General features: G+C 43.0%; 5 protein-coding genes across 8 annotated transcripts; 4 read left to right on the top strand and 1 right to left on the bottom strand.

The window, feature by feature from the left end:
- Positions 1-34: 34 nt before the first annotated feature.
- LOC130538980 (sodium- and chloride-dependent betaine transporter-like) lies at positions 35-2,905 on the top strand. Its single transcript, XM_057057048.1, has 4 exons — positions 35-1,285; positions 1,356-1,490; positions 1,563-1,700; positions 2,416-2,905. Exons 1-4 carry the CDS (start codon positions 1,135-1,137, stop codon positions 2,508-2,510), a joined length of 519 nt encoding a protein of 172 aa, XP_056913028.1. The 5' UTR covers positions 35-1,134; the 3' UTR covers positions 2,511-2,905.
- A 426-nt stretch (positions 2,906-3,331) lies between these two features.
- On the top strand, positions 3,332-8,230 carry LOC130538976 (sodium- and chloride-dependent GABA transporter 2-like). Of its 2 annotated transcripts, XM_057057041.1 has the most exons (14): positions 3,345-3,861; positions 3,932-4,066; positions 4,139-4,276; positions 4,999-5,089; positions 5,217-5,349; positions 5,460-5,594; positions 5,920-6,023; positions 6,204-6,328; positions 6,409-6,521; positions 6,598-6,735; positions 6,829-6,931; positions 7,440-7,540; positions 7,736-7,906; positions 8,033-8,230. In XM_057057041.1, the coding sequence occupies exons 1-14, from the start codon at positions 3,711-3,713 to the stop codon at positions 8,126-8,128; spliced, it is 1,734 nt and encodes a 577-aa protein (XP_056913021.1). In that variant the 5' UTR covers positions 3,345-3,710; the 3' UTR covers positions 8,129-8,230. The 2 variants fall into 2 exon arrangements, with proteins under 2 accessions (XP_056913022.1, XP_056913021.1); XM_057057042.1 differs by lacking the exons at positions 7,440-7,540; positions 8,033-8,230 and having other exon boundaries at positions 3,332-3,861; positions 7,736-7,893.
- A 130-nt stretch (positions 8,231-8,360) lies between these two features.
- LOC130538978 (sodium- and chloride-dependent betaine transporter-like) lies at positions 8,361-14,552 on the top strand. Its single transcript, XM_057057043.1, has 15 exons — positions 8,361-9,631; positions 10,461-10,606; positions 10,725-10,859; positions 10,937-11,074; positions 11,169-11,256; positions 11,657-11,789; positions 12,110-12,244; positions 12,317-12,420; positions 12,489-12,613; positions 12,694-12,806; positions 12,890-13,027; positions 13,103-13,205; positions 13,828-13,928; positions 14,020-14,190; positions 14,295-14,552. Exons 2-15 carry the CDS (start codon positions 10,477-10,479, stop codon positions 14,397-14,399), a joined length of 1,719 nt encoding a protein of 572 aa, XP_056913023.1. The 5' UTR covers positions 8,361-9,631; positions 10,461-10,476; the 3' UTR covers positions 14,400-14,552.
- A 104-nt stretch (positions 14,553-14,656) lies between these two features.
- LOC130538974 (sodium- and chloride-dependent betaine transporter-like) lies at positions 14,657-19,412 on the top strand. The gene is made up of 14 exons (XM_057057039.1): positions 14,657-15,448; positions 15,529-15,663; positions 15,744-15,900; positions 16,552-16,629; positions 16,702-16,834; positions 16,905-17,039; positions 17,200-17,303; positions 17,383-17,507; positions 17,590-17,702; positions 17,771-17,908; positions 17,982-18,084; positions 18,174-18,274; positions 18,649-18,819; positions 18,895-19,412. Exons 1-14 carry the CDS (start codon positions 15,298-15,300, stop codon positions 19,000-19,002), a joined length of 1,752 nt encoding a protein of 583 aa, XP_056913019.1. The 5' UTR covers positions 14,657-15,297; the 3' UTR covers positions 19,003-19,412.
- Positions 19,395-22,583, bottom strand: pold3 (polymerase (DNA-directed), delta 3, accessory subunit). 3 transcript variants are annotated; one of them, XM_057057044.1, is made up of 12 exons: positions 22,428-22,583; positions 21,985-22,040; positions 21,713-21,812; positions 21,606-21,645; positions 21,376-21,508; positions 21,041-21,296; positions 20,880-20,952; positions 20,372-20,504; positions 20,095-20,195; positions 19,924-20,009; positions 19,774-19,855; positions 19,395-19,692 (listed from the first exon to the last, which is right to left on the bottom strand). In XM_057057044.1, exons 1-12 carry the CDS (start codon positions 22,482-22,484, stop codon positions 19,487-19,489), a joined length of 1,323 nt encoding a protein of 440 aa, XP_056913024.1. In that variant the 5' UTR covers positions 22,485-22,583; the 3' UTR covers positions 19,395-19,486. The 3 variants fall into 3 exon arrangements, with proteins under 3 accessions (XP_056913024.1, XP_056913025.1, XP_056913026.1); XM_057057045.1 differs by having other exon boundaries at positions 21,041-21,293; XM_057057046.1 differs by lacking the exon at positions 22,428-22,583 and having other exon boundaries at positions 21,713-21,889.
- Positions 22,584-24,360: the final 1,777 nt, after the last annotated feature.

Genomic DNA, 24,360 nt, shown 5'->3' with positions numbered 1-24,360 from the left:
GCACTATGGTCAGCCATAGGTCAACATTTAATCCAACATTGAAAGACATCAAGGTTAATGCATGAAAACCCCACAGATACCTGCTGGTATGTAAATTTAAATGTAAGCAATCTGCACAATGGCCCCACAGAGTACATTAAACTCCACCTAATTCATCTCTGGCTGTCTTGCAAAGCTGGATTGACGCTCACATCTGCGCAGCCTGAATAAATATGGATAATAAGACAACATGCTAAAAGGTAACTGAACTGGATTTTCTTCAGGTGCCGACAATGTGATCATCTTCATTGAAGACATGATGGGACAGGTGCCGTCCACTTTCTGCAAACAGTGCTGGAAGTTCATCAGTCCTCTGCTCTCACTGGTCAGAATTTGTTCTACTGACAGGAAATGGGCAGCTACAATGGAAAAACCATTGACACTTTACCAGACGTGTTTTCTTGTGTTTATATTGCCACAGAGTTCCTTGAACCTTCAGAAAGGTCAGGGACCGTGATTTGAGAGTCAGTTTTAATTAGAAATTACCTGAAATACCTCCAGAAACGCGGATCATTTGACCACTTGCTGATGATTGTGTTCATTCCAGGTTATAAATAAATCCAGAAGGCTGTGCTATGTCACTCTCATGCTTTCAACTTTTGTGGTTCTTGTGGATTCAACAGAGTTTCTGATGAAGCTGTGAAACTTTACAGTATAATCAGGATCCTGGAAACCAGCAAAGTCACAATGGATGGTGACTGGTTCTCCATGACAGCAAAAACACACCAGAGGAGAAGACGGAGTGTATCAGGTCCACTTTTACACTGAGGTGAAAGGAGATGAAAAGCAGGAGAGAGAACTCTTAGTGGAGGTGCAACTGGCTGATGAGAAGATGAACACCAAAAAAAAGTCAGGTTTTTCATTGAGTCACATGACATTGGCCACAAAGAATGTCGGCACATTTCTACAAGACACGACTTGTATTTAAATTTTGCTTCAAAGTCAAATAACAAGAACAAATGGCTGTTGAATTTATAATGAGAAGCAGATTTTATGGTGGCTTCAAAGTACATGAGAACCATAGTCCACTTCATCACGAGCAGAAGAATTTCGCTGGTTTACTGAACCTACAAGAGTAAAGTTACTGAAGGCTGGATGGAGAGAAGAGAAAGAGAAGATCAGAGCAGTGTGGGAGCCAGAGGACAGTGGGCCAGTAAGACAGAATACATCCTGGTGGTTGCAGGAAATGTTGTTGGTTTGGGCAACGTGTGGAGGTTTCCGTACCTGTGCTACAGATATGGTGGAGGTGAGTTATTTCACAAAAGGATTTTATTTCATTCTTTATTTCCTCATGGAAGCATCCCAGTGGTTTCTAGGTGCCTTCCTGATCCCCTACTGTCTGCTGGCTGTGGTCTTTGGGATCCCTCTGTTCTTACTCGAGACCTCACTGGGTCAGTTCACCCAGGAAGGATTTGTCACCTGCTGGAGGAAGGTCTGTCCTCTGGCTCAAGGTGAGATAAGCAGAGAAAATCTGTCCTATTATTCTCTATGAATTTTTCTATGAAATTTCCTCCTCATTGCAGGGATTGGATATGCGTATTTAATACTAAAACTTTATGGCTTCTGCTACATCCTTGTCCAAGTCTGGGCTCTTTTCTACCTGGTGTTCTCATTTAAATCCCAGCTTCCTTGGGCCAACTGTAACAATGGATGGAACACAGGTGAGAGTCTGACAACAAATGTTTAATAAGAAAGGTGATAACATCCCCATTTGTTCATCTCAGAGCAGAGGCATAATTATTCTAGTTACATAATGATCATGATTATTATATTTCCCAGCAGACATTTACTGAGTAAATTTCAGCCTGTTAACATGATTATTATGTACAAAAAATTCTAATTCTACTGAGTGGTGAAGGTCACCATGTGATCAAGCAAATAGGACAAGGTTGGTCCCAATCTTACAAGAGCCACAGTCCAGCATTGTTTTCTGTCCTACCAGCTAGGCTGCTGCCTTGACCTGAAATTAAAGTTCCATAAGACTTCATCAATTCAACCCATACTCACTGAGGATCCTCTACAAAACATATGGAGGGACATGATCATCAGCCTTTTGTAGTCTGTAAAGCATGAATATAGATGACCAAGCTGCCCTCAGCTGCAGCACCCTTTAGCAGGTATGGAGCCAGTCAAATGTTCCTCATCCAGGACGAAATCTGCAATTTTTTTCTATTGAACCTGGACTGACCTGATGGATAAACTCCCCTCTATAGCACCATAGTACAGTGAAGAGCGTGATCCCTTGGTGGCTTCAGGCCAAAACAGGGACATGTCTTCATCTTCCTGTGGGCCAACCACCGACAGGAAGATTCTTGGGGCTCATTTACATTTGTCACAGTCAGAATTCTTCATTTGTTTGTCCTTTCTCTGAATCAGGCAACTGTGTGGGTGTCCATGATGTTACAAATGTGACGGGGAATCAGACCACGATGACAAACACCACCTCTGCTGATGTTGAATTCTGGCAGTGAGTTTTAGATCAGGGGTGTCCAAACTTTTTGCAAAGTGGGCCAGATTTGATAACGTGAAGATGCCCGGGGGCCAGTAGATCCTTCTGATGTTTTTTTAACCAGAAACGTTACATGCAAATGTACACAATTATAAAACAATTTTCATTGTCACACTTCTCTTTATTTTTCAAATGGCAGTGTAACCAAATATAAGCCACTCAGGCAGACGTGAATAACTCTGAAAATACAATTCTGCCTTTAATTCACATCTGGAAAGTCAGATAACATTGAACACTGAACTGTATGGAATACCTTAAATTTCCATGAGTTTGATAAATGTAATGCAAAGTTGTCTGTTATCATTCAAGTGTGGTGGAAAATTGCTGTAGCTGTCCTACTAGCCCAGCTAGCGGGAGTTCGTGGGACTATACTGCTTGACTGGCGTCTGCTGTGGCTGCAGTCATCATAGTCTTTTGCTGCTGCAGAACCTCCTCAATCCTTTTGAAGTGAGCCATTGGTGAAAGAGTGTGTGCTGGGTCCATTCTTGGTCAGATTGTACTGACATGTGTGTGGTAGGATCCAGAAGCTGCACAGCAAAGGATAGTTAATAAGGAACTTTTCTGGTGACTTGTGGAGAACAGCACAATAGTTAATCACGAAGCCATGCAAAGTGGAAGGCTAAAAACACCCACATAGCTACAGGAGGATGTGGGTCCAAACAAACACGGGGGCAAAAACTCTTAATCGGGGATGAAAGGTTGTCGTGTTTATGACGAAGAAGAATGTCCAAGGAAGGCAGGGTCGAGACCAGTTAAGCTGTACAAAGTAAAGAATTGGAAAGCAAGGAATGAAGCAATGAACAATCTGGTAACGCGTGAATGAACTGCAGTGGCTTAAATACAGGCTAAGTAAAAACAACAGGTAAGAATAGTAGAAGCTAATCAGGTGGGTGTGGAAGAGAGGCGAAGCAAAGTGAGTAGAATTTTCGTCCAAGGCAAGAGATCAGAATGGAAATCACACAGTAATGAGAAGGCAGGGCAGACTGTAAAAAACAGGTTTGTTTTTTGAGTCACATGACACTGGACAGAAAGAAAGTCCGCATATTTATACAAGACTAAATTAGTGTCCTCGTATTATGTGAGAACAATAGTCCACTTCATCACGAGGAGAAGAATTTTGCTGATTTACTGATCCTGCAAGGGTGAAGTTACTGAAGGCTGGATGGAGAGAAGAGAAAGAGAAGATCAGAGCAGTGTGGGAGCCAGAGGCCAGTGGGCCAGTAAGACAGAATACATCCTGGTGGTTGCAGGAAATGTTGTTGGGTTGGGCAACGTGTGGAGGTTTCCGTACCTGTGCTACAGATATGGTGGAGGTGAGTTATTTCACAAAAGGATTTTATTTCATTCTTTATTTCCTCATGGAAGCATCCCAGTGGTTTCTAGGTGCCTTCCTGATCCCCTACTGTCTGCTGGCTGTGGTCTTTGGGATCCCTCTGTTCTTACTCGAGACCTCACTGGGTCAGTTCACCCAGGAAGGATTCATCACCTGCTGGAGGAAGGTCTGTCCTCTGGCTCAAGGTGGGATAAGCAGAGAAAATCTGTTCTATTATTCTCTATGAATTTTTCTATGAAATTTCCTCCTCATTGCAGGGATTGGATATGGGTGTTTAATACTAAAACTTTATGACTTCTGCTACATCGTCGTCCAAGTCTGGGCTCTTTTCTACCTGGTGTTCTCATTTAAATCCCAGCTTCCTTGGGCCAACTGTAACAATGGATGGAACACAGGTGAGAGTCTGACAACAAATGTTTAATAAGAAAGGTGATAACATCCGCATTTGTTCATCTCAGAGCAGAGGCATAATTATTCTAGTTACATAATGATCATGGTTATTATATGTCCCAGCAGGCATTTACTGAGTAAATTTCAGCCTGTTAACATGATTATTATGTACAAAAAATTCTAATTCTACTGAGTGGTGAAGGTCACCATATGATCAAGCAAATAGGACAAGTTTGGTCCCAGTCTTACAAGAGCCACAGTCCAGCATTGTTTTCTGTCCTACCAGCTAGGCTGCTGCCTTGACCTGAAATTAAAGTTCCATAAGACTTCATCAATTCAACCCATACTCACTGAGGATCCTCTACAAAACATATGGAGGGACATGATCATCAGCCTTTTGTAGTCTGTAAAGCATGAATATAGATGACCAAGCTGCCCTCAGCTGCAGCACCCTTTAGCAGGTATGGAGCCAGTCAAATGTTCCACATCCAGGACGAAATCTGCAACTTTTTTCTCTTGAACCTGGACTGACCTGATGGATAAACTCCCCTCTATAGAGCCTTAGTACAGTGAAGAGCGTGATCCCTTGGTGGCTGGTGGCTTCAGGCCAAAACAGGGACATGTCTTCATCTTCCTGTGGGCCAACCACCAACAGGAAGATTCTTGGGGCTCAATTACATTTGTCACAGTCAGAATTCTTCATTTGTTTGTCCTTTCTCTGAATCAGGCAACTGTGTGGGTGTCCATGATGTTACAAATGTGACGGGGAATCAGACCACGATGACAAACACCACCTCTGCTGCTGTTGAATTCTGGCAGTGAGTTTTACATGTTTAACTCACACTTTTCATCACAGAGTGAAAGTAACCAAGAATCTCGTGACCATCAGTTAGTGAATAAAACAGTAAAAAATTGGTGTCAGGGTGAAATTTCACATCTTCTCAGGCGGCGGATGCTCGGTATGTCTGGAGGCATTGAGCACCTGGGCAGTGTGAGATGGGAGCTGGTTTTGTGTCTTCTTGCCTGCTGGGTCTTCTGCTTCTTCAGTATCTGGAAAGGTGTCAGATCCTCTGGAAAGGTCTGATGAAACGGGCGATACATTCTACCTTCTATGAAGAAATCTTTTTAGAAACCTTTACATTAAAACCAAAAGGATTCCAAAAGAATATCTATTTCCTTTTCTCAAAGGTGGCATACTTCACGGCCACGTTCCCGTATGTGATGCTGCTGATATTACTGATCCGGGGGCTGACTCTGCCCGGAGCCTTCGATGGGATCTACTTCTACCTTTTTCCAAGCATAGAAGACCTCGCCAACCTTAAGGTGTTGCAGGCGACTCTTCAAAGACTTTAAAACAAAATGTTCCTCTTCTTCTTAAAAATCTGCCTCTACCCTTTCTCCTGTACTTTGAAGATTACATGTATAATCAGACTAAAGTTTTTTTTGATTTGGAAAACTATGTATATGTTGTTTGATATGTTGGTCAAACCAAAGGTTATAGATTTAAGAGTAAACTTTTGAGGCATCCAAGGGTTCACACCCAGTGAGACCTGCTGGTGTAACACATATCTTTGTATCAACAGTGTTTTGAAAAAAAACAAAAAAAACCCAAACAATTTGACTAGGATCCATTTTTGTGTCGTCGTAGGTTTGGATCGAGGCAGGATCTCAAATTTGCTTCTCATACAGCCTGGTTACAGGAAATCTGATTGTTCTGAGCAGCTACAATAAATACAACAACAACTGTTATAGGTGAGTGCAACAACAGACGGTATTATAGTACGTTGATGTCTCTTGGGGAGTCTTGTTTCGCCTTTCAGCTCAGAGACCTTTTGAATTAAGTCCCGTTGACTCTTTGTTTGAAAAACCTCTTGCACACGGGATAATTTCACACAAAATAGCACCATAATAATGAAGTTGTTTGTCCTCCAGGGACTGTTTCTTCCTCTGTCTGCTCAACAGTTGCACCAGTTTTCTTGCGGGATTTGTCGTTTTCTCCGTCCTTGGATTCATGGCTCAACAGCAGGGTGTTACCGTCGATGCCGTGGCTGATTCAGGTCATTTACATTCAATCGTGTTTAAAGTTTTCAGATTATATTGAAAGTAACCAACTAACTGAGATCCTCCTCATTTTCAGGTCCAGGTCTGGCCTTCATCACTTATCCTCAGGCAGCAGCTCTGATGCCGTTGCCACAGTTCTGGACTGTCTGTTTCTTCTTGATGCTCCTTCTGCTGGCAGTTGATACTCATGTAATAGTTGTCCCTTTGACATTTGACAATATTTATGACCACAGGTAAAGTTGGTTTGGTTTGCCTCTGTCCACAGTTCACAGTGGTGGAGAGCTTCATCACCACAGTGAGCGACTTGTTTCCCAAGGTGTTGCATGCCCCTATAAGACATGAGCTCTTTGTCCTCATTTTCTGTTTTTGCAACTTCCTGTTTCAGCTCATGTTGGTTACTGAGGTGAGCAAATCTTTACCGTGACAACTTTACTGAGAAGGTACTTTTTGTAAACAAGGCCATTGAAGTGAAATCTCATTTATCTTCCTGGTTTAGGGAGGAATTTACATGTTCCAGCTCATCGACTACTATGGTGCAACCAGATTCTGTGACTATTTTTTGGCTCCTTGTGAATGTTTGGTTATCAGCTGGATTTTTGGTATGTCACGATTTTAAACTCAGCTTACCTTCAGAACCTTACCAGGAAAAAGTGAAGGTGTTTTAGAATGGAAGTGATGTGTTAGATGGAGGAGGTTCAAGTGATGATTTGGACAGTTGAATTTTCCGCCAGTTAAAGTTCATGGAGTGATTTGTGTAAATGGTAGAGATATAGTAGGGTGTCATCTGCATAACAGTGAAATTTGATATTGTAATTGCAACAATTATTGTCGAAATGACATGATAGGGTTGAGATGTGAAAGATTTGAGATGGAGAAAACTGTCAGGAGGAGGTCCAGCTCTCAGGTGTATAGTGTGACTGTTGATGAAATATGAAATTTTTAGGGAATTTGGAGCAGATGTGGTTCTGCAAGAGCTTGAATCAGTATGTATGTGGATCTTATATAATAATTTATTTTTTTTTCATTGAAAAAGTGCAAAAAATTACAAAGATATCCTCCATCTTGTTTGATTATAAGACCTGACTCATTCAGTAATCATCTTTTCAGGGGTTGACCGTTTCATGAAAATCATAAAAGATATGACAGGAGCTAAACCATTCATTATATTCAAACTGCTCTGGAAATACATCATTCCTCTGGTGTCACTGGTGAGTTAAAAAAGCCTTTTTTCTTGCGATCTCTTCTCTAACCACTCTCCAGACTTGTTTGCAACCTGAACCATTAACCTGGAGTAGAAATCTTAAAGATAAATTAATTTAATTCAGGCCTTTCCTAATGTGAGTCATGGGTGGACAGGGTCAGAGGCCACCACAGGAAACACATAACTCATACCATTTTTGCAGATTTCTCTCATTCTGTTCATCGTTAACTTCAAACACCTGAAGATTAATGACTGGTACGTTTACCCCGACTGGGCGTACGCACTGGGATGGATGATGACGATCTCCACTGTCATCATGGTGCCACTGTGGGCCGTCATTCAGATGTGCAGGACAGCAGGAACCTTCAGAGAGGTCTGCCTGGAATGGGGGATTCAATTATTTATCAGTTGGTTTGAATGGCCACATGTTAAAGACATCACGTCCTCTTTGGCACCTGTCCTGCTGATTATGGAAACGATTTTGTCTTGTTTGTTCCAGCGTCTGTCCGTGCTTTGTCGCCCCGATGAAGATCTGAAGAGAGCGACTGGAGACGAGGGAACGGATGTTGCACTGACAGCTGACGTGACACTTTAGCATAATCAGCTGGTGCATTTCAACTATAAGTGAACCTTTAATCCTATAATATTTTCTTCAACTTTACTGATGGATGAAGGGATTAAAGCAAAAAAGCCAAAATGTTTTGCATTTTTTGATTTTCTACACCAAATCATATCATCTGACCATCAATTCAAGTTGAAAGAAGGTGTTAACCTTTATTAACAATACCAATTGCTTTGTTTTGACGAGCTTTTCTGTTAGTTTGTGTTACAGAACGTGGGTTTATAACAGAACCCGAACGCAGGCCAGGACACAGTGGTAAAATGGTCAAAAGGTTTTTATTTACAGGAAGGGGGAGCAACACGAGGGCAGTCCTCCAGGACTGCCGAGCACCAGGGAACAGAAGCGGCCCCCCAGGAAACAGAAGCAGTCCTCCAGGACTGCCGAGGAAACACCAGAATCGATGCAGCCCCCCAGGACTGCATAGCACTCGGGAACAGAAACGGCCCTCCAGGGCACAGGAAACTCGGGAACAGGAGCGGCCCTCCAGAACTGCAGAACACCAGGGAACAGAAGCAGTCCTCCTGGACTGCAGGAAACTCAAACCAGAGGCAAAACCCACCACACTCTGGCTACGGAAACCAAACACACAACTAGGGAAAACCTAACCACACCAACACACAACGAGGGCCGCTGAACAAACTCCCTGACACTGACAGGCAGGCACAACCTTCTTAAATAGGCGGCAAGATGTAAATTGCCTACAGGTGCGCCTGCCTGCAGTGCCAGCTGCTGCCAATTGTGCTCCAAAGCACCCCCTGTAGGACAAAGCCAGACACAACCCCTGAACCCCAACAAGTTTGCTTTTATTTAATTTATGGAGTAATGGATTATCAGACATCACACAGACCCGGGCCCACCTATTCTGACTCCGAGTTGCTAAAACTATGACTCTGCCTCTCTGTATTTGTTACCATCCTGGATGTTAAGTGGATCGAACCACTGTTGAATTGACTGCATCTGCAGTTTCAACATATCTTGACCATAAAAGGTTCATCTCCATGTTCCACAGCATGGATCTACAGTAGTGGCTGCTCTGCTTAGTTACATGATTTCCAGCTTTTGGGTTTCTGTAAAGAAATTGTATCTGAAGCTCCATTTCGTTGGTCTTCCTTAGTTTTCCCTGTTCACCAGTGTTTCCTGGTTCTCTTCAAGCCAAATTAAAACATCAACATGACAGATGCATTAAAAAAGACTTTACTATTTGCTGGGCAGAAGTTTGACTATATGAACACAAAAGGCTGGACTCAGGATAATAAAGATTATGAATTAAGTAAGTATGTACAAGTAACCACATGGATGGAGGTTTATTTCTATTAATACTTCAATACTAGGAACCTCTCTTGGAATAGCACTACAGATCATCCATCTGTAACATTCATTAGCCCAGTTATTATTCCAGCTACATTAGACCCCATTAGCCCAGTACCTCTGCCCTTCTGCTCCACCTTTGTGCTGTCGCTGCAACCTGTTGAACATGTGAGTTAAAACATGACCACTTATAGCTTATCTTGGATTCAAATGGCAAAACTGAATGTTTATGGTTGCCCGGCAACAACTATTAGGTGTCTGAATGGTGTCATGTAATGGTAAAACTGTATTTTATGTTTTTATTTTACTAAATGAGGTCGAAACAAGTGGTTCATTTTAAGGCATCCAAAACCGGATTTAAATTATGAAATGATTTGAAATGAAAATTTCATATAATCTGGTGTGTGTGTGTGTGTGTGTGTATGTGTGTGTGTGTATGGTACATAGTGAGGACCAGCATTTTCATCTGAAAAGTGAGGATGTCTTTGTATTGTCAGGACATTTTAATGGCCCTTTTGACGTGCATGTGCTTCTGTGTATGTGTGTGCCTAACTTTGGTGAATTTAATTGTGAAAATTAAAAAGCAATGGTCATCATGAAACTGGTTGAGTGTATGTGTAACTGACACTCATCTAAATTTAACAACCCAACTGTATGTGTGCAGTTACTTTGCAGGTGAAATATCAGCTTTGTGGAAGCAGCTCAAAATGTTACCCAACACCCCAACCTAAGACACTCACTCCGTATATAAAACTCTACCCTGACTTTGGCTCAAAGGTGGTAAAGTCAAGATAAAGTTTTATCAAGTCCTCTCAGACTAGTCTGTTTCAACCCAGCTGCTATGAACGCACGATTCGGTCTAATCTTGCCTTCCTGTAAATCAAACTGATGTGTGGAAAAGCCAAGAGAACCAAACCTGCTACCATCAGCATAACTGGCTGGCCTACTGTATTGTACTGTAGGTAGGTGTAACATTTCATGTATCTCTTTCCAACAGCAACTCTGCTTCCAACATGGACCAGAACGGGTCAGAACGCGGTCAGTGGGCCAGTAAAACAGAGTACGTCCTGGTTGTAGCAGGATATGTGGTCGGGCTGGGAAATGTGTGGCGGTTTCCTTACCTGTGCTACAAAAATGGAGGAGGTGAGTAAAGAACTCTGTGATTTCAGTCAGGAATCTTGATGTTTTTAGGAAGTCAAAGGACCTTGATCATGATGACAGCAGTGGTCATCCTCCATTATAATAATTCGTATCCCTTCAGGTGCCTTTCTCATCCCATATGGTTTGATCGCCATGTTATATGGAATTCCTATGTTCTTGCTGGAGACCTCAGTTGGTCAGTTCACCCAGGAAGGATTTGTCACTTGCTGGAGGAAATTGTGTCCACTGGCTCAGGGTGAGAGGATACGATAAGATATTTTTTGCTTGTTTACTTTTAAAATACTTCTGAACATATTTTGTGTTGTGTTTAAGGAATCGGTTACGGACATCTGGTGATGAAATTTTACGATTTTTCGTACATTTTAATCGAAGTTTGGGCGGTCTTCTACCTGATGTTCTCCTTTAGATGGCCACTTCCTTGGGCCACTTGTGAGAACACCTGGAACACAGGTCTTTAGATCATTTAACTTTTCTTTTCCCTATTTGTTAACATGTTAACCGTTATTTGATGGAGTGTAATACATCTGAGTTTGGTTTAAATCAGGAAACTGTGTGGGTCTTCAGATTTTGAACTCATCAACTAATGTGACGTCGCCACAAAACTTCACCCCTGCTGCTGTGGAATTCTGGGAGTGAGCCTCTTCTTCCATTACATTGGCTTTTTTATTATCATTTTGTTTGAATACGAATAAATTAATGCTCATTACAATAAATACTGCAACCAAATGGTCCTCAGGTCCTGATATACTGTAGATGAGGAAAAAAAATTGTTCACAAACCCCAAAAAGGTGAAAATTATGCATGGGCCAAATCGCAAAGTAACAAAATGGGTCATACTACCAGTTGAGAGATTTTGTCCTCCTGACAGAACCTGACCAACAACATGTGTACTTTACAAGCTCCTTCAGCAAACCTCTCGGACTCAGCTTATTGCCTGTGTGTCATTAATGAATGAGGATGGCAGACATCTTATTAACAAACATGTTTGTTATTTATTGTTTGTTTTAATATCTGAATGTCTCTATAATTTAGACGGCGGATGCTGGGCATGTCTGGAGGCATTGAGGAGCTGGGCAGTGTGAGATGGGAACTGGCTTTGAGTCTTCTGGCTTGCTGGATCTTCTGCTACTTCAGCATCTGGAAAGGTGTCAAATCCTCCGGAAAGGTCAGAGGACAGCTTTAGCTTTAGATGTTTTTGTAAAGTAACAATACGACTATAATATCTGTTCCAATTTTAACTTCCTCCTCTGAGAATTTGGTTATTTGTTGCAATCTTGATGTCTTCTTGGGACACCACATGGCTACGTACTCGGCCCACTGCTGATCACCATGAACACCCATGACTGTTCATGATGAGTTATGTTAGAACCAAGATAAATAAAGTTATATTTCCTTATTCTTGAGGCAATTATTGCTTACATGTTCAAATTTATAAGTAGAAGTCTGATGGTGTCTCTAAATTATGGCTGTAACTTCTTCTTAAAGGTAGCATATTTCACAGCGACATTCCCCTACGCGATGCTGCTGATCCTCTTTATCAGAGGAGTGACTTTACCTGGAGCTATGGATGGGATTTACTACTACCTGTCTCCAGACTTGAACCGCCTGGCCAGCATTGAGGTGTTTTTCTTCTTCTTCATTCAGTCAGTGTCGGCCCCAACATTTCTAACCATATTTTTAAAAATATTGCAGGTATGGATCGATGCAGGATCTCAGATATGTTTCTCCTACAGCCTGAACGCCGGTGCTCTGACCGTCATGGGCAGCTATAACAAATATAACAACAACTGTTATAAGTAAGTGGTGGAATCAGAGCCAAAGTTATTAAAATGAAAATGAGTTTTTAAATTTCCATGTCCTCCAGGGACTGTTTCTGGCTCTGTCTGCTCAACAGTGGGACCAGTTTTGTTGCTGGTTTTGTTGTCTTTTCCATACTGGGATTCATGGCCAAAGAACAAGGCGTTAGTGTTGACAATGTGGTTGAATCGGGTAAACTATGATCACCAAAGAAAAATGACTGGTTTACAAGTGTTCCTCTACTGAACTGGGTCTCCTGCTTGATCTCGCAGGTCCGGGTTTGGCCTTCATTGCGTATCCCCAGGCGACAGCTATGATGCCGCTTCCGCAGTTCTGGAGCGTTTGCTTCTTTCTGATGCTGATTCTTCTGACTGTCGACACGCACGTAATTACAATAGTCACATTATCTCAACAGTTATAACTGGTACCTTCCAACAGGGAATTGAACCAAGAGTGGTTTTTACCCAGTTTGTCATCGTGGAGAGCTTCATCACTGCCTTGACCGACTTGTTCCCAAGGGTGTTACGCGTCCCAGGGAAACACCAGATCTTTGTTCTTATCATCTGTGTATCCAGCTTCCTCGTGCACCTTACTTTAGTTACCCAGGTTAGCCAAAATCTAAATGTGTTAAAGTTCATCTTGATTGACACAGAGGCCTAATCGTCTCTCTTTCTGCTGCAGGCGGGGCTCTACATATTCTTGCTCGTTGACTTTTACGGTGCCACCAGGGTGTGTCAAAATTTTATGGCTATTTGTGAATGTGTTGCCATGGGCTGGATATTTGGTAAGCAGGTTTCTATACATTATTGACTTTCTCTGTGGTGACAAATGGAAGTTAAAGTGAGTATCACATAATTAACCTCCCTTCTTTTACTATTCATTGGGAAGAATGATGGTGTCATAATCTCAACTCAAACGACCCTCAAAACCTCATTTGTATAAACCGTGGATGCATAATGGCTTTGATGGTGCAGAAGTAATTAGTAATTATTAGGTTTCAGGTGGTTTAAGATGGTAGGATGGTTTAAGGAAGATGCTGCTAACATCTGTCACCTCAGTAAACCTGGAATCTTATTTGACATTTCATGTCAGGTGAAAAATTCAGTCCAGGGACCAAAGTGGATCCAAAGATCCAAGAGATGATCAATGAACACGAGGAAGGAGAAGACCTAAAACAGAATAAATAAAAAGAAACTTAGAACAAAGAATGTTTTGATTTGTCATTAGCTTTAGGCAGCCTGATAAATCAACATATTCCTCACTTGCATTTTTAAAAATCTTTTGCAAAGTGCTCTTCAAACATAAATATGCACTTTGGATGGATAATTAAGAGGTTTTCCTCTAAAAACAAACATCATCATTCTAAGACAACATGCTAAAAGGTAACTGAACTGGATTTTCATCAGGTGCCGACAATGTGATCATCTTCATTGAAGACATGACGGGACAGGTGCCGTCCACTTTCTTCAAACAGTGCTGGAAGTTCATCAGTCCTCTGCTCTCACTGGTCAGAATTTGTTCTACTGACAGGAAATGGGCAGGAAAACCATTGAGCACTTTACCAGACTTTGTGTTTTCTTGTGTTTATATTGCCACAGAGTTCCTTGATTCTGTACATGGTTTATTACAAACCCCTCTTGGTCAACAACTCCTACGTTTACCCTGACTGGGCGTACACACTTGGCTGGGCTATGACACTCTCTTCGGTTACCATGGTGCCAATAAAAGCAGCTGGACAAATGTGTACGACAGCAGGAACCTTCAGAAAGGTCAGAAAGGCCATGAGTTTACAGTAGGTTTTAATTAGAAATGATCTTAACTACCTCAAGAAATGTGGATGATTTGAAAACTTGCTTATGTTTGTGTGTTCCAGCGCCTGACTGTCCTCTGTCGGCCTTCTGAAGATCTAATCCAGCAAATGACAAAAATCGAGAGGGTGACTGACAGTCAGACACCATCTGTAGAAACAGAACTTTAGCCTTTCTAAAGGAGGATGAACTGCGTGCCATGTTTAATCTGTAAACCTGGTTCAAAAGTGTGAAAACAAAAGCTAAATGAGACTGTTGATGCACACGTGCCGATTCGCAGGTGATGAAGTTGAGTGCCACGATATTAAACAGTATCAATAAAAGCCAGTTGTTGACTGGCATTTTTTTCAGTCACACAAACTTGAGGATATAAATGTACACAGTCGGGGGAACTATAATAGAAACAGCGTTTCTGAAAACCACCAAAGTCATAATGGGTGGTGACTTGACTCACACCACAAACCCACCAGAGGAGAAGTGAATCACCTTTGTACTGGCTGTGGACCAGAAACAAGAAGTGGAACCAGCAGGTTGTGTGAGGCAGAGTAGGCTCACTTTGGCAGAAGATTCAGAGAATCTTCTTCTGACTGATATGATGACAGGAGAGGACAAAGCAGCCCCAGACAGACCAGAATCAGGAAAACAACAGCAACACTTGCCAAGGACAGCAGGCTGCTGTATTCACCAGGGTCATTCACCAAGAGTCAAGTAAACCATGAAATCCATCCAAGAAAGACTGCAGGATAGTCCATCAGGGAGATGAGGTGGATCAGGCTGCTTGTCTACTGAAGTGAATAGAGATGAAGAGCAGGAAGGAGGGAGATGCGACTGACTGATGAGATGAGTTTAGGAGGATGGAAATCAAACAGTAACAAGAAGGCAGGGCAGACTGTAAAAAACAGGTTTGTTTGTTGAGTCACATGACCCTGGGCAGAAAGAAAGTCTGCATATTTATACAAGACAACATTGGTGGCTTCAAAATACATGAGAACAATAGTCCACTTCATCACGAGCAGAAGAATTTTGCTGGTTTACTGAACCTACAAGAGTGAAGTTACTGAAGTCTGGATGGAGAGAAGAGAAAAAGAAGATCAGAGCAGTGTGGGAGCCAGAGGACAGTGGGCCAGTAAGACAGAATACATCCTGGTGGTTGCAGGAAACGTTGTTGGGTTGGGCAACGTGTGGAGGTTTCCGTACCTGTGCTACAGATATGGTGGAGGTGAGTTATTTTAATGTATTTCACAAAAGGATTTTATTTCATTCTTTATTTCCTCATTTAAGCATCCCAGTGGTTTCTAGGTGCCTTCCTGATCCCCTACTGTCTGCTGGCTGTGGTCTTTGGGATCCCTCTGTTCTTACTCGAGACCTCACTGGGTCAGTTCACCCAGGAAGGATTCATCACCTGCTGGAGGAAGGTCTGTACTCTGGCTCAAGGTGGGACAGGACATGCAAGAAGCAGAACAGAAACCATTTGTGGTCTATAAATCTGAAGAGAATGACATTCTTTATTCCAGGGGTTGGATATGGATATTTGGTTCTAAAGGTTTATGAGTTTGTATACATCATCATCCAAGCCTGGGCTCTGTTCTACCTGGTGTTCTCCTTCAGATCAGAGCTACCCTGGGCCACCTGTAACAACACCTGGAACACAGGTGAGACAATCAATCTGAAGTTCTTTTACTCTGAAAACTAAGTCAGAAATGCAGGTCAGACAGTCCGCCTCTGAGGGGTTATCTTCATCTGTAAATCCATCAGCATTTGACACGGATGCTGTATTTGAACCTTTAATTGTTAACACCTGTGTCATGACACTTGATTTTTTAACTTATATATTATATTAAATGTTGGGAAACTCGCTCACAGGAAGTTTTTTGCATGCATCACTAATGGTTTTCAGGGGTTGTAGCCAGAGTTTTACATCATTTTCTGCAAATAAAGTGGCTTTGTACTGTGCACTTATAAGGTAAATTTGCCTTATAAAAATGTCATTATAATAAAGAAATGCTGAAACAGTTGAAGCCTGAGGCCCTGCTGCAGTAAAATAATGCCGATGCAGTAAAATAACGCTGTTAATTACCAATAATCTGCTTGTGTGGATGACAAACACTCTTTCATAAATGTCATAAACTGAATTGATGACGTTTTAGTGTTTATGCTTAATGTTGACGATCCCATCGTCATTTATTATTTCTGATCAATGATTTTACATTACTGTCTCTTCTCGCGGGCCTAGTGTTACTGGAACAGACCTAGATGAGAGTTCTGTTACGTTCAGCCATCAACTGTTATATGTTCTTCCTGTGAACCAGCCAACTGTGTGAGTCTTTGGGATTTAGTCAACCTGACAACAAATGAGACGGCGGCCCCAAACGCCACCTCTGCTGCCACCGAGTTCTGGGAGTGAGTACAGAAATAGGGCCTAGACCCAAGTCTGCCGGGGTAATTTCAAACTTAAATCTCCCGTCTCTTAAGGCGGAGGATGCTCCGCATGTCCGGAGGCATCGAGGAGGTGGGCGGCGTGAGTTGGGAGCTGACCTTATGTCTTCTGGTCAGCTGGGTTTTCTGCTACTTCAGCATCTGGAAAGGTGTCAGATCCACTGGAAAGGTCAGTAGAAACATCGAACCTCTGACAGCCAACGCCTGTTTCTAAGTGTTTTCTGTTACTTTTCTCGAAGGTGGCGTACTTCACGGCCACGTTCCCATATGTGATGCTGCTGATCTTACTTGTCAGGGGGCTGACTCTGCCCGGAGCCTTTGTCGGGGTCTACTTCTACCTTTATCCAAGCTTACAAGACCTCGCCAACCTTGAGGTATTTCAAGCCACACAGCACAGTTTACTCAAGGTATAGACTGCAGAGGACTTGAACCCGTGTCCTTTGTATGACTGATACGTTCCAGAATACATGACATACATGACCGGGAGGGGAGGGTGAAGACCTGCACACTGAAGACAATTTTGTGTCCTGGCAGGTCTGGATCGAGGCAGGATCTCAGATCTGCTTCTCGTACAGTCTGGCTATCGGAAATCTGATCGTGTTGGGCAGCTACAATAAACACAACAACAACTGTTATAAGTGAGTACAAGGTGGAAAAGGGGAAAAGACCTAGTTCTCATCAGAAGGTTGGACATCATTTCCTGTGTGTGTCCTCCAGGGACTGCCTGTGGATCTGTCTGCTCAACAGTTGCACCAGTTTTGTTGCGGGATTTGTTGTTTTCTCCGTTCTGGGATTCATGGCTGAGAAACAGGGCGTCACAATCGACGCCGTGGCTGATTCAGGTAAGGCGCTCAAATGTCAAATGTTTTACACAAGGAGATTAAATCTGGTAGTGTTTGAATGGTCTCTCCTCTGAGCGCTCAGGTCCAGGTCTGGCCTTCATCGCTTACCCTCAGGCGACAGCTCTGATGCCGTTGCCACAGTTCTGGACTGCCTGTTTCTTCTTGATGCTCGTTCTGCTGGCTGTCGATACACAAGTAATGACAACTGTCGGGATACCTGTTGAAAGTCTTCACGCATAAGTAAAATTTGTTTCTGTCCTCAGTTCACGGCGGTGGAGAGCTTCATCACCACAGTGAGCGACTTGTTTCCCAAGGTGTTGCGCGCCCCCATAAGACACGAGCTCTTTGTCCTGGTCGTCTGTTTGGCCAACTTCCTGTTTGATATTTTGTTCGTAACTGAGGTCAGCGAATCCATTTCTAGCACAGCTTCCGTGCAATGTTGATTTGGTATTTCACATTTTCTTCTGTCTTTAGGGAGGAATTTACATTTTCTATCTCATCGATTATTACGGTGGAACCAGAGTTTGTCAAAACTTTTTGACAATCGGTGCAACTGTGGCAGTGGGCTGGATTTTTGGTGGGTGCCATTTTCTTGATCTCGTTCGCAATGTTGTCCTGTGGTGAAAAGACACGATCCATCTGACGTTTAAGTATGACATATTTTAGGGGCCGACCGTCTGCTCGACATCATCGGTAACAACACTGGACAGAGGCCGCCAGTTTTCTTCAAAATCTGCTGGAAATATGTCACTCCCGTGTTGTCACTGGTCAGTCTGAAACCCCTTTTTGGGGAGTTTGAATTTGATTCCAAACACAGCACGACGAGAGTTTGCAGATACGCAGATGACACTCAGGTATACGTCTCCACACAACCAAATAATGCTACAATCAGTAGCTTTATGACTACAGTAGCTGTCTGCTAACAGAGCCATTTCAAGTTAACTCTGAACCCTGCCGAGAACAGCGAGCACCAAAGTCCAGTTCTGACTGAACTGGGTTCCGGCACCATTTAGATTTGAAGGTGCAGACAGGGCTGCATTTTTAACTGCTGGTAAATATGTGCTGTCCTGAACTCAAGGAAACGAGCCTGGGAGTCCACCAAAGCTCCCGAGACCACTCAAACCATCTCAACACTTTTCAGATCTCCTACGTCCTCTACCTGAGTGACTACCGAGACCTGAAGATTAACGACTGGTACGTTTACCCCAACTGGGCGTATGTGCTGGGATGGATGATGACGTTCTCCTCTGCCATCCCAGTGCCGCTGTGGGTCATCATACACCTTTGCTCCACAACAGGAAGCTTCAGAGAGGTGCGTGTCCACCTGAACCACCAGTCACATAGATGAATGTGTCTTGATGGTTTGTTGTGACTTTGCTGGTTCCAGCGTTTGGCTGTTGGTTGTCGTGCAGTTGAAGATCCAGGCTGGAAGAAGATCCCAGAGGAATTGGATGGAGCCAATGTTGAGCTGATGGCATCTGCAGTAAAAGCTTGAACGATGTGAAGCCCGTGGAGCTTGTTCAGGGAGACTTGGAGCGACCCAAATTACGGTCAGCTGACCTGTCACACGCTGCCCTCTGTGGATTAAACCCCAGTTTGCATGAACGGTCTCGGTTGCTCCTTGCTTCTCCTCAGCATCCTCCTGTGGGCTGTCGCTATGGTCCCCAGCAGGGGTCTGCTGATCATCCCCAGTAATGTCTGAGCAGATCATTATCAGGGAACGGATACGTTGACCAGGGCCTGAGGCCAAACCGGTTTTGCAGATGCTGAATTATTGATGCTCTGTTAATTTTGCTAATAATTGTGCTCAATAAAGGCTAATCCAGAGTTGTCTGACTCAGCTTCTTTTTAAAAAAAAGAAAGGCTTCAACATAGAAGAAAAGCGACTTGAAGTATTGAAATATTTATTAAGTACATCAATGAAAGGTTGGGGTACATGAAACCAAAGTCCTCCAAGTGTTCTCGTATTCCTTCAGAGATCATTTCTTTTGGAAAAACCCCATGATTGACGCCTGCTTGGCTCCTTTGTTGGCATTAGCTGAACTCTTCTTGTGGCCTTTCTTGTCCTCCTGTTTGTTGCTGACTGCTGGTTTTGCTGGGACCGGGTCTTTCCCTGCTTGTCTGGTGGCCTGAACGTCGTCTTCAGTTTCAGAGTACGATTCACTTTCGTAGCCTTTTTCCGTCACTGTTGAACAGGACAGAGAGAAATCTGTGATTTCTGCAGCTGCAGATTAAAGAGTTAAAACCGCCCGTCTGGATTCCGTACCGATGCATCCTTCATCGTCAACGAAGGCACGACTTTTCAGGACGCGTCTCCTCTTCCTCACCTTCCCCTCAATGTTTCCGCACTGTAAAAAAAACAATACAGGGTTTATTTTTTTCAGACTGAAAGGAGGGGAAGAGTGAAACCGCCAACCTGTGAACGAGTAACAGGCGGAATTTCCTTCTCGGGACTGGGTGACAGTCGTCTCGTTTCCATCCTCGGTGGAGAATCCGGAATGACTGAAAACGTCAATAAAAAGTTATTTTTTTTCTCCCATTTGTTGATTTTTCTGAGAAACGTTCAATGAGAGTAACAGAAACTCGCCATCTTCGTCGCTGCTGTCTGGGTCAGGCTTCTTAATCCGGCGCCTCTTTTTCTTCTCGGTTTTGTCCTCCTCGCTGTCGGACTCGACTCGTTTGGTTTTGCTTCCAGAGGGAGAAAATATATTTCATTAGATTCACATTCAGGACCAAAGTCAAATGACGTCAGAGTGGACGCTTCAGTTTTAAAGGACACGAATCAATGAAATCCCTTAATGTGTCGGATGGAAAATGAGAAACATTCATTTGCTCCACAGTCAAAGCCGGTGAACATGTCCCACCTTCTGGACTCTCTCTTTGCGTCTTTCGGAGCCTCCACTGCTGCAGCTTCCTGCTTTGTCTGTGGTTTTGAAGGCAGAAGATTCTGTTCTGCTGGGGGAGGCGATGAAGAGGTTTTCTCTTCTGCCGCTTTTTCTACAAAAACAGAAAAATGCTTATAATATGTATATATTATATTATGTATGTATATATATATATATATGCTTATAATATATGCTGTATATATGCTTATAACATTCTAATCTTATTTGTATTTATTTATTCTGTGTCTATACTTCGTATAGGTTGCTACTACAATTCAATTTCCCTACGGGGATGAATAAAGTACATCTTAATCTTAAATAACTAAAAACAAATTGGGAGGTCTGAATGTTTAATTCTTCGTCGTTCTAGAGACAGGAAACCATCTACAGATGTTCAGATCAGCATTTAAAAACATCAGTGATTAAAATCTGATCTGTTCCCTGGGGTTCCTTGTGATCCACAATATCCAAAATCAGCTGTACTCACTTGATGTTTGAACCCTAAAGAAATTTGCCCCGGGGTTTGGCTTTCTCGCAGGTTTACTTTGGACAGGATCAACCTGTAATGCAAATTTTAAAAAAGTTGACTGAACAGAACTGCACCTCTTAATCTACCTTTAAGAACCCAATGATGACACAGACTCATACCCGAGCAGCTTCCTCCTGTTCTGACTTATTGTCTCTGCTGCTCTCCTGGGCCTTCGGAGCAGCCTTACTGGCAAACATTCCCATGATGCCTTTCTGAGGCTTACTAGGAGGTTTTGAAACCACGTTAGTGTCGGTGTTCGCCGAGGACTTTTTTTGTTCGGGTTCAGGTGGAAGAGCTTGACGGGCCCCTCTGGCCTGCTGCAGCTCCAGAGAGGACATGGGAACAGCACTGGAGCAGCGGACGGCTCCGTATCTGCTAATGGGAAGTGGCATAAAGTGTCAGAATGTCGCTGGGACCTTAATGCGACGCAGATGTGGCCGAGTGAAACCGCAACCTGCTGCAGTTCTGCAGATTGTCCTTCACGGCATCATAATCGACGCTGTAGAGCGGACCGCTGTCCTTCAGTAAGGCTTTCTGCACGCTGTAAATGTGGACACTGACGATCGGGCTCATCCTGGATTTAACGTCTGCAAAACAAACCAGCAGCCACACGTTTCTTCAGCCAGGGGAAAAGATGGACCGAACTTTTGTGTGCAGCACGACAGCAGATGCATGGTTACACACCTTCCAACTGGTCTTCTCTGACAACAGACACCCGGTGACCCTGAGGAGCAACATCATCAGCACAAACACAGGGTTGCATTAAGATTATTGTCAAGGACGGTTCTTACCGTTTGCCCATTATCCACCAACTTTCCAGACACGAGATAAGTTGCATGGACCTGAGCTGAACTTTCTTTCCTCTTGTGATCCAAGTAATGATAAAGCATCCTGAACACGACACACACGCGGTCTTGTTATCATTGACCTTTTTATTCACATTTATGTTTCCTTTTGGTAAACGGTGACTGGAACCAAGAAAAGATTAAATAATCTGGAATCATAACATAACATAATTAATTGTTTTCAGAATATGAGCTTTGAGAACAATAATGGAACTCACTGTTTTGCGGTGTTGACATGGACTCCCAGGGTGAGACTCAGCCATTTGTAAGTCACCTGGCAAACAGAAAAAAAATAGTTTAACTATTTTCCAAGCGAATACTGTGTTTACTTTAATCACCGTCATTTGCTACTGTGTAAATACGATTCTATTCTGCTTCCGTAATGATATTTAAAGTTTTATTTTATCACCACGCTGGCAGGTTTGAGAACACAGTCAACCCTAACGTATCTAAAAGCATGCCAGACGTAAATATTACGTAAACCAAACCGTAATCCACATTAAATATCATTGTAGAACCCCTGATGTTTCATTGTAAATGAATGCATATTTAATACACATGAACGCACTCAATCGTGCTACCAGCGTCAGTAAGACAGCATTATCTAACCCCTGATGTCGACAAAAGCAGCACAAAAATGCCCATTAGAGTGCACACTCACTATTTTATTGTGATCGTTGACAAATTCGTCGATATTATCCAAATACAGATCGTCCATCTCAATAATCCGTGAACGTAAACGTCTCGGTAAATTGATTTTACTACGCGGGAAGGTTTATTTAGTTCCTGTAAAGGTCACGTGACTGCACTTGCTTCCGGTGGGACGTGCGACTGTTGTGTAGCCTGCCCCCTACAGGTAGATGAGAGATCTACACTAATGACGCCATGAAAAACCAAATATGAGGTGCAAAGAAGCGAGAGTTTTTATACATAAATGTATGTCATTAATTTTAATTCTATTTAAAATAGGACTCATTTTTTAGACATCTCTTGCAAATGTATTAATATATAATTGAGGTCAGAGTATTCAGGGTGAATGGTGGCTACCATTACAGCAAATAATAAGAGAAAAAGAACCACCAGGAGGTCACAGCTTGATTCCTGGAAAATGTAATAACCTTTTAAACTTCAATCATATAAGAAGAAGAAGAAAAACAGCCACCCTTTCAACCGTAGCATAGCATTGATTGCTCCACAGGGAAGTTCATATCCTCCACCTGCATTTCTTCGGCAAAACAATAATGCAGTTACTGTAAAATTGAAGTGGAATGAAAAGGTCTCTCCTTAGCATCGATGGCTCAGCAGTGGATCCGTCACCAATTTACACACGCGGAAAAAACCCCCACGAATGTTTAACTCTGCAGCAATTGTTTTATCCACACAAAAACAACTTCTGATGGAAACAGGAAAGAGAAAAGCAGGAGAAAAAGCAAGAGTGGTGGTTCAGGGCGTCTGACGCAGTGAAAAGGCGCCACTGCGATGTTTCTTTTCATCACATTTACATTTGCAACTTCTGAAAATAGACGCGAGAGAATAAAATATGCAGAATAATATCACCTCGGCGCCTGTTCACACACGGATGCACAGACTTTCCTGCAGATCCAGTATTGCTTTAAAGTCTCTCGGTTGTTCATATCAACCTGAAACCTGAGAATAAATCCGTCATTTGGCCAAATGGATAAATGAAAGCTGTCGGAAAAGTTCAAACTGGGCTCACGTTTCTGTTGTCACTGAGATTTTCAGATTCCTTCCTGATGTGTCTGTTAGACTCTGATGAACCAGTTTGAATTGATTGAGCTCTGATTCTCTTTTAAAGGTGGTGATTGTAAGTTCAAAGTGAGATTTTAATGGCTTCCTGATGTCTTTTTCCACCTCAGGAGCAAGTGTGAGGGGCTTCAAATAAGTCTTAAATAGAAATCTAAAACAGCCGCAGATTCAGTTTGAAACTAACTTTAAACATCATTGATGTGAAGAACAGAGGGTCTTTTTCTGTGCAAAAGCCAAATGATTTATCAGTGAGTGAATTTAAACGACTGAAACGAGCGCTTGTGTAGTTTGGATCAAACCGTTTTGGCACCGATCTGCTTTAAAAAGCTGAATCCATCAGGGTTTAGCTGGTAATTAAATGTTTTATTTGGTTCTGTGCTGGAAACATCTCCCCTGGCCTTTGAAAGCTGCTTCTCCTGGCTCTTCCTGAGCCACACAAACAAGAAGAACCCCAATTATAACTGAGAAGTGCTTGTTCTCCAGACACGTTCCCACCCTGTGGGCGACCTCTGGCCAATCGCAGCGCTCGCGGCTGCAACAATGCAAACAAAGGTCGGTCGGTTTCTGCGCTACTTTTTGAAGCACGCTGCGTTTGGCTGCCACAGGTAAGCTGCCGACAGTCCTGGATCGGTGTCGGGCCCCGTCATCAGGGCCCCGTCGCTACCTGCCTCCCTGAGAAGCAGCTCCCCTCCCAGCACCTCTCAGCTCTTTGTGGCGCCTGCTGATAACGCAGAGCTAATACCTGCTGGCTCGCCGGCCGCTCGGGAAATGACAAACAGGAGCCAAGCCGCTCTCCAAAGGGACGGAATGTGGCCAGCGGGCTGTTG

Source organism: Takifugu flavidus, chromosome 15 (genome assembly GCF_003711565.1).
Source record: "Takifugu flavidus isolate HTHZ2018 chromosome 15, ASM371156v2, whole genome shotgun sequence".
Taxonomy (NCBI): domain Eukaryota; kingdom Metazoa; phylum Chordata; class Actinopteri; order Tetraodontiformes; family Tetraodontidae; genus Takifugu; species Takifugu flavidus.
This window is presented reverse-complemented; position numbering and strand designations above follow the sequence as displayed.